Here is a 14898-nt window from a genome sequence, read left to right as displayed (position 1 = left end):
ATTTTCTCCTCTGCCCAGTTTTGCTTTCTGAATTTCCATCCCACATCTTTCTAGAGGAGAGGTCTTCTCACCCTTGGTGGGCACCATGCCCCCAGGCTATAGGAGACACCCTGACAAAAAGCTCAGCTGAGAGGGGAAGTGGGGCTCCAAGATCCACTCACATACTTCATTAGATCTAATGGCTTGGTATTTTGTTTAATTCACTCAAAAATGTCTTGGCTGTAAACAGAATATGAGGTCCCAAGTATCCCCACCTCCACTGAAAGCTGTCATCGTCACATCAGGTTAACTGAGCCTCAGGTATCCATGGCTGACTGCAGCGAGCAGCAAGACTGAAATCTGCTGAGCTGAATGAGGTCAGTCCAGATAAGCATCACTTGCTTCTCCCACAAGGCACTGCCTCTAACCCAGTCTGTTCTCTGTGACTCCACACTGCTAGCAGCTGACACTGAAAAAGCCCATTTGCCTGGCTGTCCATCAAGCATCTGCTTACCCTCCACACGCGGAGATAGTCACCACTTGTTGCCAGTAGGTCTGGATAGACACCTTTTGTATCAGGGATCCACATGAGCTTTGTGGTAGGATACGGGTGGTCAAAGGTATTTCGGCAAATAAACTCCGAACTCTCCTCATCTAAACCAACAAGCTGAACCTGTAACACACCAAAGTTGAGCCACGTAAGCATTTGTTTTTCTGAAGCTGTATGGCTTGTTCCAGCATTTTCTTTCAGAGTTTTTTGAGGAACAAAAATTTAAATTTTGATAACATCTTTTGTCATTTTTCTTTTCTAAGCTCATGCCTGTTGTTTCCTAGCTAAGAAATTTTTGTCTAACACCAGTTCACAAATACTGTCTCCTTTGTTTTCTTCTAAAAGTTTTCAGCTTCGTATTTAGGTTTATGAGCCATTTCGAGTTAAATTTTTTATATGATACAAGGTATAAATCAAGTTTTGCTTTTTACATATAAATGTCTGATTGTCCCAGTATCATTTGCCAAAAAGACTATCCTCTTTCCTTTGAATTACCTTGACCCCTTTACTGAACATCAATTGACCATGTATATGCACATCTATTTCTGGACTCTATTTTGTTCCATTGATCTATATGCCCACTTGTTTGCCAGTATCTCACTGTCTTGATTATAGTAGCTTTCTAGTAAGTCTTGAAATCAGATAGCATGAGTTCTCCAACTCTGTTCTTTTTCAAAATTGTTTTGCTATTCTATACTTTTGCTTTTCCATATACATTTTGTAATCAGCTTGTCAAATTCTACAAAACCCCTGCTGAAGCACAATTCATAACTGCAAGGCTGTGGAAACAGCCCAAGTGCCCATCAATCCAAGAATGGATTAATAAAATGTGGTATATGTATACCATGGAGTACTATTCAGCTCTAAGAAACAATGGTGATATAGCACATCTTATATTTTCCTGGTTAGAGCTGGCACCCATACTACTAAGTGAAGTATCCCAAGAATGGAAAAACAAGCACCACATATATTCACCAGCAAACTGGTATTAACTGAGCAGCACCTAAGTGGACACATAGGTACTACAGTAATAGGGTATTGGGCAGGGGGGAGGGGGGCAGGTATATACATACATGAGTGAGATGTGCACCATCTGGGGGATGGTCATGCTGGAAACTCAGACTTGTGGGGGGAGGGGGGAAAGGGCATTTATTGAAACATTAAATTCTGTAGCCCCATAATATGCCAAAATAATAATAATAATAAAAAAAACCCTGCTGAGATTCTAATTGAGATTATGCTGAATCTATAGATCAGTTTGAGAAGAACTACTGTCTTAAAAATGCTGAGTCTTCCAACCAATAAACATAGCATATTTCTCCTTTTCTTTAGGCCTTCTTCTTCTTTTTTTTTTTTTTTTTTTGTTGAGACAGAGTCTCACTCTGTTGCCCAGGCTAGAGTGAGTGCCGTGGCATCAGCCTGGCTCACAGCAACCTCAAACTCCTGGGCTCAAGCAATCCTTCTGCCTCAGTCTCCTGAGTAGCAGGGACTATAGGAATATACCACCATGCCCAGCTAATTTTTTCTATATATATTTTTAGTTGGCCAATTAATTTCTTTCTATTTTTAGTAGAGACAGGGTCTCGCTCTTGCTCAGGCTGGTCTCAAACTCCTGACCTTGAGTGATCCACCCACCTCGGCCTCCCAGAGTGCTAGGATTACAGGCGTGAGCCACCATGCCCTGCCTAGGCCTTCTTTACTATCTTTCACCAATGTTCTGAAGTTTTTTGTGTACAGGTCTTACAATTCTTTCATCAACTTTATTCTTGGCTGGGCGCAGTGGCTCATGCCTGTAATCCTGGCACTCTGGGAGGCCAAGGCAGGCGGATTGCTCGAGGTAAGGAGTTCAAAACCAGCCTGAGCAAGAGCGAGACCCCGTAGCTACTATAAAATAGAAAGAAATTAATTGGCCAACTAATATATATAGAAAAAATTAGCAAGGCATGGTGGCGCATACCTGTAGTCCCAGCTACTCAGGAGGCTGAGGCAGCAGGATTGCTTGAGCTTGAGCCCAGGAGTCTGAGGTTGCTGTGAGCTAGGCTGACACCACGGCACTCACTCTAGCCTGGGCAACAAAGCGAGACTCTGAGGCTAGGCGTGGTGGCTCACGCCTGTAATCCTGGCACTCTGGGAGGCCGAGGCGGGCGGTATTGCTCAAGGTTGGGAGTTCAAAACCAGCCTGAGTGAGACCCCGTCTCTACTAAAAACAGAAAGAAATTAACCAACTAAAAATATATATACAAAAAATTAGCCGGGCATGGTGGCGCATGCCTGTAGTCCTAGCTACTTGGGAGGCTGAGGCAGTAATATCACTGGAGCCCAGGAGATTGAGGTTGCTATGAGCTAGGCTGATGCCATGGCACTCATTCTAGCCTGGGCAATGAAGTGAGACTCTGTCTCAAAAAAAAAACAACAACAAAAAAACTTTATTCTTGTAATTTTTATGCTATTATAAATGGAATTATTTTTAAAATTCTATTTCCAGTTATTCACTGTTACTATATATATATATATATATACACACAAGTGATTTTTGTACATTAATACTAGATCTTGTAACTTTGCCACATTAGTTATTAGTTTTGGTAGCCTTTTTGCATGCTCCTAAGGGTTTTCTTTGTATATTTATAGATCTTGTCATCCATGTCTAACTTTTAAGAATCCATATGATAGCTAAATCTAGATATTCATTTTATGGAGCACCCGCAGACTTTCAAAAATCATATATTAGGGAAGATAGTGTAATAAAGATGTATAATGACACAAAACCCAGAGCCATAAAACACTTAAGATAGCAATAAAAGTGATGTCACAAGGTGATACATGATTAGCTGCTTATTTATTACAGATAATAATCAATAACAGTTCAGAGGAAAAAAGTAATTCAAACTAGGAAAATGAGGAAAAGTGGAATTAGGATTGGAGCAGTCTTCAAAGGTGTATGGGAAGGATCTGGATGGGCAGACAGGAAAGGAAAGGCACCCCTGGCAGGTGGAACAGAAGGAGCCCATGCACAACAGTGGCAAACTAAATGGCCCACTTGACGGCAGCAAGCAAATCTGTTTGACAGAACCATGTGGGAGAGCAGTGGAGATGTGGCTAAGAAGGTGTGCTGAAGGAAGACTGGAGAGCCCAAAGCAACCTAAGGAAGGAGGTGGGCTTCCCCCATGAGGTGGTATGGTTATGGAGCCTTTGAAGACAACAGTCCTGATAATGCTGGACAGACTGGTGCAGGGAAGAGGCTGGAGGCCGGGAACCCAGAGGGAACAGGAGGCAAGGCTAACTGCAGGGATAAGCAGGGATGGCCACAGGAGGGGTTGTGACCAAATGAATAGTTCTTTCAGGGAACTAAAAAGTTAGCATTCTGATCTTTGCAGAAAATAATATGTAAAGAATGAAGATTATAGATGAAACAGGGAATATTTGGCATCAGCTTTGGTGGGGGAGAAAGGAAACAAACAGAGGATACTTGGGCATATTGGGCAGAATAAAGAATAAGCCTCTGATATAGATTCTGAGCTAGATATTTCATTCACATATTCATTCAATAAATATTTACTGGGTAGCTACTAAGTACCAGGCACTGTTCAAAGTGCTGGGGGCATGGCAGCAAGCACAAAACCCAAAATCCCTCTCTCTAACCCTTCACTAGCTCCACCCAATGAGGGAAGAACTACTAAGGTGACTGGCTGAAGCCTGACACAGGCATGTGGGCCTAACCACCACGTTGGACATGACCCATAGCTCTCCTGCTCTGGCTCATTCTGCTCCTACAGGAATAGGCAAATCGGCCTTCCCAGAATGGGTCTGGCCACCCTCTCCTCCAGCTTCTCAGAACCTACAACTGCGTGGGGGAGGTCAGGTTGGGTCTGTCCTTGAATTAGAGGAAGAAAAGCAGAGTCTCACTGAAGCTTCAAGGCTAAGCTACATATTTCCCACTTAGTTTACCAGGGAGCTACAACACATTAGATGTATTTGCTCAATTATTAATAGAACAATGGAAAAGGGAGTTAGTGGTAGAATTTACACACTTGAGTTCTACCTGAAACCCTTACCATTATGTCCTCTGTTATTTTCTTGCTCAGACTTACAAGTTCTATTTATTTTGATGATCTTTCAGTTAGATTTATTTTATCCTTTAAACATACTTTTAGATTTTAAAAGGATTATAAAGCATATCACCATTGTATAAAATCAAATAAAACATACATAAACATATTTTTTAAAGTTGGTGTTTTTTTGTTTCTTTGTTTTTGAGACAAGGTCTTACTATGCCCAAGCTGGTCTCGAACTCCTAGGCTCAAGTGATTGTCTTGCCGCAGCTTCCCAAATAGCTGAGAAACACTGCATCCAGCAAAAATGTTAGCAACTCCCCTATATACCATCCCCAAGATATCACATTATTAATTTGGTGTGTGTTGCTTCTACACTATTCTATATGGTCAAACATATATACACAGAAGTGTAAAGTTTTCCCTCAACTTTTGGGATACTATAGCCAAGGCTATGAATCTTAACAAAATAATGGACATCCCTCAGGTCAATACATAGATCCAACTCATTCTTTTGTACCTTATCACAAGGCTCAATGATTCCCCCAGTGTTGTATATTGTTTCCCTTTCTTGCCACTATTTATTTATTTATTTATTTGAGACAGGGTCTCACTCTGCTGCCCTCTGGCTAGAGTGCAGTGGCACCATCATGGCTTACTGCAACCTCCAACTCCTCAGCTCAAGCTATCTTCTTGCCTCAGCCTCGCCAGTAGCTAGGACGACAGGCACACACCACCAAGCCTGGCTAATTTTAAAACATTTTTTGTAGAGACGAGGTCTTGCTATGTTGTGCAGGCTAGTCTTGAACTCTTGGCCTCAAGCAATCATCCCATTTCAGCATCCCAAAGTGCTGAGATTACAAGTGTGAGCCACCCCACCTGGCCTGCCACTACTTCTTATATGTCATACACATTTATAAACTGCTGTTTTTATTTATGGAGGCCAAAGTCCCAAGAATGGGAATTCTGTATTAGAAGGTATGTACATTTAAAATTTTAATAGACACCATTTGCTTTCCACAAAGGCTGTGGCAATTCACACTCCTAGGAGCAGTGTGTAAAAGGGTATTCATTTCTTCATACTGCTAACAGCACTAGAAGCAGTAACTTAAGTTTTATAAATTTAAAAGGGGAAAATAATATCACAAGGTCAATTCTCATTTCCCTTACCTACCTGTGAGGTTGAGCATCCTTCCTGTTTATTGATCACTTGCATTTACTCTCCCATGAACTAATTATTCATACTCTTTGCCCATTTTTCTATCACACTAAGTGAATTAGCTTCTATTGTCTGTCATGTTTTGAAAATATTTTACTGTCCTTTGACTTTGTCCATGGTGTATCTTTTAATAGAGAAACTTTTTATTTGTATGTACTATATAATCTGTCACCCTTTTCCTTAGTTGACTCTGGAATAATGATTAGCCTAAAGACTGCCTTCGTCCTGCTCACCCCTACTACCCCAGGACAAATTTCCTAATACTGTGTGTGGACTTTTCTTCATATTTAGATATTTGATCTGGAACTGATTTTCATATACTATATGACTGAGAGGGTTCTAAATTTTTCTGCTAGATGGATAAACAAGTATGCCATATAATTATTTTTCCAGTGAATTAAAGTTCTATCTTATCACACATTACATATCTATATATTCTCAGATCTGCTTTGGAGTATTCTATTCAGTTCCACCAATAGCTATGGCTATAATTATACCAACTCTAGTATATTTATCCTAATCTGGTAGGACAAGTGTTCTGTTTTTCAGTATGTTCTCTTTCTTTTTTCTCCTAAGTTTTTTGTTTTTCTTTCTTTCTTTTTTTTTTATATCAGTATGAATTTATTCTTAACATTCTGGAGACAGTATTTCAGTTCTGGCCCTGCTTTCACCCGTTATGTGACTTTGGACAAGTCAGCATATCTGGGCTTCAATTTCCTCACCTCCTCTTAAATTTTGATATTGTAGGATTTTTTTCCAATCAGTTGATTTCCCTTAATTTACAACGATTTTGTCTTAATACATGGTTGATTATTGTAAATTGAGTTATCTTTTTAAAGAGTACATTTTCACCCAGGGCAATGGCACGCCTGTAGTCCCTGCTACCCAGAAGGCAGAGGCAGAAGGATTACCTGAGCCCAGGAGTTCAAGTCCAGCCTGGGCAACATGAGACCTCATTTCAAAAAAATAAAAATGTTGAATGCAAAGTTCTATATACTTACCAAAACAAATTGTTAATTTTCTAATTCTCTATATCCTTACTTTGTCTATTTCATTCAACAATTTCTAAGGTACAAACCAAACTCCCCTTGCACTTTTTAAAGTTTTTGCTTTCTATTTAAATGCTACGTTATTAGGTACACAGAGACTTACAACTTTTTATCTTTTCTGAGTGGGTTGTACTTTTAACAATGTAAAAGATTTCTTTTTGTTTCAATATTTTTTTTTGAGACAGAGTTTCGCTCTGTTGCCCAGGCTAGAGTGAGTGCCGTGGCATCAGCCTAGCTCACAGCAACCTCAAACTCCTGGGCTTAAGCAATCCTACTGCCTCAGCCTCCCCAGTAGCTGGGACTACAGGCATGTGCCACCATGCCCAGCTAATTTTTTTTTCTATATATATTAGTTGGCCAATTAATTTCTTTCTATTTATAGTAGAGACGGGGTCTCGCTCTTGCTCAGGCAGCTTTCGAACTCCTGACCTTAAGCAATCCGCCCGCCTTGGCCTCCCAGAGTGCTAGGATTACAGGCATGAGCCACCTCGCCCGGCCTTGTTTCAGTATTTTTTGCCTTGAATTTACTTTTATCTGATGTTAATAATACCATGCCTGATTTCTTCCCTATAAAAAGAACTCCTGCTCTTCGTTGATGTTACCATGTACCTGGTGTGTCTTCATTCATTCCTTTCTCTTTATTTCTCTTTTTAAAGTTATGCTAAGATTTAATTTTTATTAATGTTAACTTTTTTACTAGGTAATACACATACAAGGTCCAAAATGTGAAAGGCACAAAAGCCATTAGAGTAAAAATTAAGGCCCCTACATCCTGGCTCCCATCCTTGGAGAAACCAATGTTACCAGTTTCTTGTGCTTCCTTTCTACACATAACCTCATACAGGTTGTTATGTATATGCATATACTTTTTTACACAGGTGATAGTTTATCATATATTCTTCTATACATTTTTTCCACTAAATATTTATTTTAAAATATTCCATTATCAGTACATGTAAAGCTGGCTCATTCTTTTAACAGCTGCATAAATGAAAGTTTAATATTATTTATATATTTCCATATTTTGCTCTTACAAATAATGCTAAAATAAATATCCCTGCACTTAAGTCACTGCAACCTCATGAGTATAGCTGTAGGATAAATTTCCACTAATGGAATTCCCACTAGTGGAACTATGAAGTCAAATGTAAGACCAACTTAAATTCTGATAGCCAACTCCTACTCGATCTTCACAGAAAAATGAGTCACACATGCACATAATGTATATTACCAAGGTTTTTGATTTTTTTCCCAATATGGATGAATCTTTATCATGCTTTTTTTCTTATAAGGCTCAGTTCTTCCTATGTTTAAGAATCATTTATGGCTAGGAGCAGTGGCTCATGCCTGTAATCTTAGCACTCTGGGAGGCCACGGTGGGAGGATTGCTTGAGGTCAGGAGTTCGAGACCAGCCTGAGCAAGAGCAAGACCCCATCTCTACTAAAAATAAAAAAACTAGCTGGGCATGGTGGTACAAGCCTGTAGTCCCAGGTACTCCAGAGGCTGAGGCAGGAGGATCATTTGAGCCCAGAAGTTTGAGGTTGCTGTGAGCTAGGCTGACACCATGGCACTCTACTAGAGCAACAAAATGAGACTATGTCTCAAAAAAAAAAAAAAAAAAAAAAAAAGAATAATTTATATATCCTTTTTTGGAAATTATTCATATGTTTCCCTTTTCTATTGGGTTAACTATTCTCCTGTTGATTTGTAGTTCTTTATATACAGGTATTAAGAGATTTATTTTGTCTAGGATGTTACGTGCACACATATATTTTTATTTCAGAGTATTATACGGGTACAAATGCTTTGGTTACATAAATTGCCTCTGCACCACAAGTCAGAGCTACGCGCATGCCCATTCCCCCATGTGTACTTTTTGTTTGTGGGGCTGGTTGGTTTTGCCAGAGATTTTATTTTTATATAGTTTATTTCTACTTTTATGGATTTCCCACATGAAGATTACAAAATTCTCTTATGTTTTATAGTTGTATGTTTATATTTTTTATCCATCTGGAATTCTGGTACAAGGTCCAATTATGTATTTTTCTAGTTTCAATACCACTTATTAGAAAATCTCTTTTCTTCACTCATTATCATCTTCAGGACAGACTAAATTTCTCTATGTAGTCTAACTTCTGGACTCTCCCCTGTTCATTCATCAACTCCTGCAGTATCAAATTGTGTTAATTATTATAGCTTTATAGTATGTTTTAATATCTGATGGGTGGTTCCCCATCTCCCTCATTACTCTTCCTTTTCAGAAATTTTCTGGCAATATATGCGTTTTTGTAAAATGCATCTGTAGAAATAATCAGTTTGGTTGATTCTAAAAAACAATTAAAAACTGTGGTATTTTTAACAGGGATCACATTAAGTTTAGGGACACTGACATCTTTAAGATGCCAGGCTTTACTATCCCAGAACAGAGTTCACCTTTGCATTTTTCAAGCCTTGTTTTGTGTTCTCTAGCATTATTTTTTCCATACAAACCTTATATATGGTTACGTATATTCCCAGGTATTTATAGCAGCACAATCTATAATACAATAGCTATAGATTAATAGACATTGCTCCATTTTCTTCTGTCATCAAATGTGGCTAGCTTAATTTCTTTTTCTCTCTTTAAGACTTGATAGCTTTGCCTGGATGTCCAAAGAATTCCTTCTTCATCCTTAAAGTGTAGGAATTTTCCTCGGAAATGCTTTAGTGCCAACAGGTTTTCTGGGCTAATTTTTCTTTAGATATAGTTTGAACTTACCACTTAAATCTTTATTTCTAAATTCTTCTTTAACGACATTTTTCTCTTCCACTACTTTCCTATGCTCTGCCAGCTGATGTTCCATTCTCCTGTCACCATGTCTTATTTTACCTGATCTCCTGTATCTCTGCTTGGAGTTCTGTATCTTCTTAAGTTCTGTGAATTCACAGTGGGACTGGCCATTATTTTTCAGCTAAGGTAAAAACATTTTTCTAGTAAAAACATTCCCCCCCACACACACATACCCCCCAGCCTTTTTTATTTTTATTATTATTATTTTTTTTGAGACAGAGTCTCACTTTGTTGCCCAGGCTAGAGTGAGTGCTGTGGCGTCAGCCTGGCTCACAGCAACCTCAATCTCCGGGGCTCAGCGATCCTACTGCCTCAGCCTCCCGAGTAGCTGGGACTACAGGCATGCGCCACCATGCCCGGCTAACTTTTTGTATATATATTTTTAGTTGATCAATTAATTTATTTCTATTTTTGGTAGAGATGGGGTCTCGCTCAGGCTGGTTTCGAACTCCTGACCTTGAGCAATCCGCCCGCCTCGGCCTCCCAAAGTGCTAGGATTACAGGCGTGAGCCACCGCGCCCGGCAACCCAGCCTTTTTTAAATAGTATCTTTCTATAGCTACTGTGCTGGTTCCTTTAGAATAAGTTCTTCCTATATGATCTAAAGGAAGTTCTTCTGGGAGAGAGGCCAGGACCATGTTCCAAGTTAGCAGAAACATGCAAAGCTTTTGCATCCCCTCAGCAAATAGAGGTAAGGCGCCACCAAACTGTTCACAATTCAATCTCTCTTCCAATCTGCCTCATCTAAAACTTCTAGAGAAGATAGCACATCTATGTGTCTTCTTATAGAGCTTAGCTCCCCTCTTACCCAAGGTGTCACATGGGATCTGGGCAAGCTCCTGCTGCCAGCCTGTGTACCCCCTTCTCATTGTCCCAAATAAAAGAGTGATTTTGCCCATCAAAATCCTATTTTAGAGAATTGTGCTCTTCTGAGTTTGGAATCTACAGCCACAGATATCCTTTCTCTGCATCTTCCTGCACTCATTTGACCATTATAATGCTATCCTTCCATATAATACTGTAAAAACATAAGGAAAAATTAGGCCGGGCGCCTTGGCTCACGCCTGTAATCCTAGCACTCTGGGAGGCCGAGGCAGGTGGATTGCTTGAGGTCAGGAGTTCGAAACCACCCTGAGCAAGAGCGAGACCCCGTCTCTACTATAAATAGAAATAAAATTAATTGGCCAACTAATATATGTAGAAAAAAATTAGCCGGGCATGGTGGCACATGCCTGTAGTCCCAGCTACTCGGGAGGCTGAGGCAGGAGGATTGCTTGAGCCCAGGAGTTTGAGGTTGCTGTGAGCTAGGCTGACGCCACGGCACTCACTCTAGCCTGGGCAACAAAGCGAGACTCTGTCTCAAAAAAAAAAAAAAAATAAGGAAAAATTAAATCTGACTTTCATCATCCTACTGTTGACATTTAGGTCTTTTTCTTTCTGCTTTTTTCTCCATAGTCTTCCCTGTCCTCCTGCTAAACTCTTCTATCTCCCACCTTCACTCCTTTTCTGAAACCACTGTTTTACAACACTTTATCCCAACACATGAAAGAAATGGCCCTAAGGGGAAAAGGCTATGATGCAAGATCATTTTTACTCATTTTGAAACTGTGAATATTACTATGTCTGATGTCTCCTAAGGAGCAAATATGTAATATAATATACACCTTGAAGGCATGACCATATCTTTACTTTCATTACTTTCATGAGTAACAACATAAATTACATGTTATTCCTACCTTATTTTTTGTTAACATGCCATGTCTACCTTCTTATTAAAAGTTCCTTGAGGGAAGAAATCGTGTATTCCACTTTAATATGCACAGTGCTGGTAGAGTACATGAAAGTGAATGTGTGTGTGTTTATGTATGTAATTTTTTTAATAAGCGAAATCAACATAACACTCCAGTCCTTGGAACATTTTCCCACAATTGTTAATATATTTAAATTAGCTAATGCAACATTCTGAGAATATAAAGCAGCTTTTTTGGGGGTCTTTTTACTTGTCCTCCCTTCCAGCCTCTTCCTGACCCATTACTGTGAACCAGTGCCTACAGATACCTGACGTCCTGCCTGTCAAACTTTAAGATGAATTCTGGAACAGCACCCCTTTGGCTCCTGGCTCTGAGGCTGATCAGAGAGTTCTGGCAGCAAAGGCCTCAGATGATCAGACTACCTACAGGGCATAGATTAATTCCTTGTTCAAATCCCAGCATCTCCAATAAGTCTGTGTGAATAAGGTTAGGGCAAAAAGCGATAAAGCAGCAGCACTTTTATCCAGTGGCCCCAAGGGGGAATTAGTCTTCTCACTGTTGGGAAAAAGAAGGAAGTTAAAAGCAGAAGAGTTTTATGCCTTAAATTACCCTGCTGATAGTTCTTGCCAGGGACTAGTGCAACAATACAGTATTCTAAATATAAAAAATACTGATGTGTACTAAAACATGTTTTCTTTATTGCTGCCAATATTACAACTGCTAACAAAGACTACAGAAGGTTTCCAAGTGTCATCACTGTGCCTAAGATGCATGTATTAATATATCTGTTCAATATATATTTGTTGAATTAATGAGCAAATGAATGAGAATCCTGAAGGGCTACCACAAATACTGAGAAATGAAAATTATATGCCAGAGTCGAAATAATCATGTACCAAATATATAAAGTAATTGCATTAAAAATAGCAGAGGAATCAACATAGGCTGACAAAGCAAGCATTCATCTCATGTGTATTTCAAGTACAAGGTACCCAGACTCACTACTAGGATTCTTCAAAAAGGATGAGATATACCTATAGTCTCTCTCCTTAGAACCTCAAAAATGCTCTCTAGATGCTAAATATTAGAACACAAAGAGTTGGTTAGTTAAATATTAGGGCAAAATAAATACCAATCACCCTGCCTACTTTATTCAAAACCAATCCCAAAACATGCACCTAAGTGGAATAGAAACCCAGGACCTACTCCCTATCTTCTCCCAATAAAAGAAAAGAAAAAATATTACCTGCCTAAAACCACAGATACTGTCAACTCAGGAGAAATGTCAACCTCCTATATCTGAGTTACTGTGGGTAAGCCAGGTAGAACAAGAGAAAATGGATTTAAACTAGCACATTATACTACTTGGAGTCTTACTACAAGAAGCTGCTAGACCACAAAATGGATTGAGTTGAAAGGGATCAGGGCATTTTCCCTTCTGGGTCTTTAAATGGCAGGGAATGAATATAATGATCTTTTTAAGTTACCTTTCTGGCCAAAAGTCCTGATTCCTCTCTGGAAAATACAAAAGTCAAATTTACCCAACACCCATAATTCTCCTTGATTATATTTAATTACAGGTACAGTAATGATAATGATTAAATAATAGCTAACATTTCTACATGGCTTACTCCATGCCAGGTGGAGTTCCTAAGTCTTTTACATACATTAATTCATTTAATCTATAACAATATGATAAGTGCACTTATTACTTATTACCCCCATTTTACAGATGAGGAAACGGAGGCACAAAGGATAACTTGTCCGAGGCCACACAAAACTGAGAAGTGGCAGGACTAAGATCTCAATGCAGGAAATCTCAAAGAGGCTATCTGTTAAAGACTTTTTTCATGGGTGAACTTGGAGGGAAGGGCAGAATCAATGTTTAGGAGCATGCAGATGGAAAAATATTGCATTCCTGCCTCTGGTCAGTGGATGCCAAGGTAACTTCAGGGTGATGTATTTAGAGTGCCAGTCTCAATCACCAGAGTATCTGTTAACTTCAGAGATGGAGCCCAGGAATGTGCAAGTCCCCCAGGGATTCTTACACACTAAAATTTAGAGAACCACTGCTCCAACACCAGTCCTGCTGTATCCCCACTGCAGAGACCACAAAAAAAGGAATGTAAAACACAACAACCAATAAAGGGGCTATTTATTCCAAGTGTAGCTGATAGAATCTGATTCTTTACTCTGCAACAATTCTCAAATTTATTCGCATGATGAAACATCTGGAAGTCAAGGTCTTGAAATGTTAACAGACTTAATTTCATGGACCAACTAGGAACAATTTATGACAGGAAAACATGATTACATTAATACAAAGTTTAGAAAATTATAATCATGTTTTCTTAGTTGAAGTCTCCACACTAAAAAGGATGACCATTTTGTCAATGTTAATTCGAATTAATTTATCTTGTCCTCTGCTAGCAATCATTATCCACAGCAAGCAGGAACCAGAGGTCTGAAAATCCCAACCAATAATTTTGAAATTCCTCTAAATTATGAAGTCTGCCACCTCTATGGCAGGATTTCTCCAAAACTTAGCCTGAGAACTAGTGCCCACCAGCCCCTAGGCACACAATCTTCCATAGCAGGGTTTCTTAATTTGGGTCCATAAACTTTCCTGAATTGGAAAATTACATTCCTATTTCCACTAACCTCTAGCTAAAATTTACTGTTTCCTTCAATTACATGTGGTGGCAGCTATCCACTGCAGCATGAATGAATATCTGTGACTTTGTTACCAATAGAAATCACTAACTTTTTTCATATCATATTGCAGTTGTTAAACATCTTGAAATGCTGCTTATCCTCATCACTACTTCAAAATTACGGTAATAATTACACTAGATGGTGTAATTTAATGAGTTAATCTTAAAGTACATATTACTGTATCACCACTTTTTTTTTTTTTGTTTTGAGACATGGTCTTATTCTGTTGTCCAAGCTAGAGTGCAGTGGCATCATCAGAGCTCACTGCAACCTCCAACTTCTGGGCTTAAGTGATTCTCTTGCCTCAGCCTCTGAAGTAGCTGGGACTACAAGCACATGCCAGAAGGCCTGAACCTTATTACCACTTTTTAAAGGAACCAATTACATTGAACTATAGATATTTTTAAAAAAGTTCTTGATATCTATAGTTCAATGTAATTGGTTCCTTCATAATCCTATGTATTGTATGCATTTGAAAATATAATTATGATAAGGGGTCTATTGGCATCAAATTACCAAAGATGTCCATCCATGGCACATACACACACAGAATTTAAAGTCCCTAACTTACAGATAGGTAGAAGCACAAAAGTAGTTTTAAGACACTGAATTGCCTACATGATGTGAGTAAAGATATAGTTAACTGCTATTCTATTAATACTGGGATTACAGTTTGCATTCCACTATTAAGGCCACATTACCTGTGTGCCTGGCATGAAGAAGGAGCTCCATATAGCTGCTAAATGAAAGGAC

The 14898-nt window shown here is 39.1% G+C and overlaps 1 protein-coding gene across 2 annotated transcripts in view; it reads right to left on the bottom strand.

Annotated features, from left to right (window-relative positions):
* The window catches only part of DCAF7 (DDB1 and CUL4 associated factor 7), a 29315-nt gene that overhangs the window by 12320 nt on the left and 2097 nt on the right, over positions 1 to 14898 (bottom strand). For both annotated transcript variants that reach the window (XR_001149670.3, XM_012747468.3), the window contains exon 2: positions 494 to 652. Coding sequence is in view for 1 of the 2 variants with exons in the window: in XM_012747468.3 (XP_012602922.1) it covers positions 494 to 652 (159 nt within the window). In the remaining variant the exon portion in view is untranslated. The remainder of the gene's footprint in view (positions 1 to 493; positions 653 to 14898) is intronic.

The sequence above is a fragment of the Microcebus murinus genome, chromosome 18 (assembly GCF_040939455.1).
Source record: "Microcebus murinus isolate Inina chromosome 18, M.murinus_Inina_mat1.0, whole genome shotgun sequence".
Lineage (NCBI taxonomy): Eukaryota > Metazoa > Chordata > Mammalia > Primates > Cheirogaleidae > Microcebus > Microcebus murinus.
The sequence above is the reverse complement of the archived record's forward strand: the minus strand, read 5'-3'. Positions and strand labels throughout refer to the sequence as shown.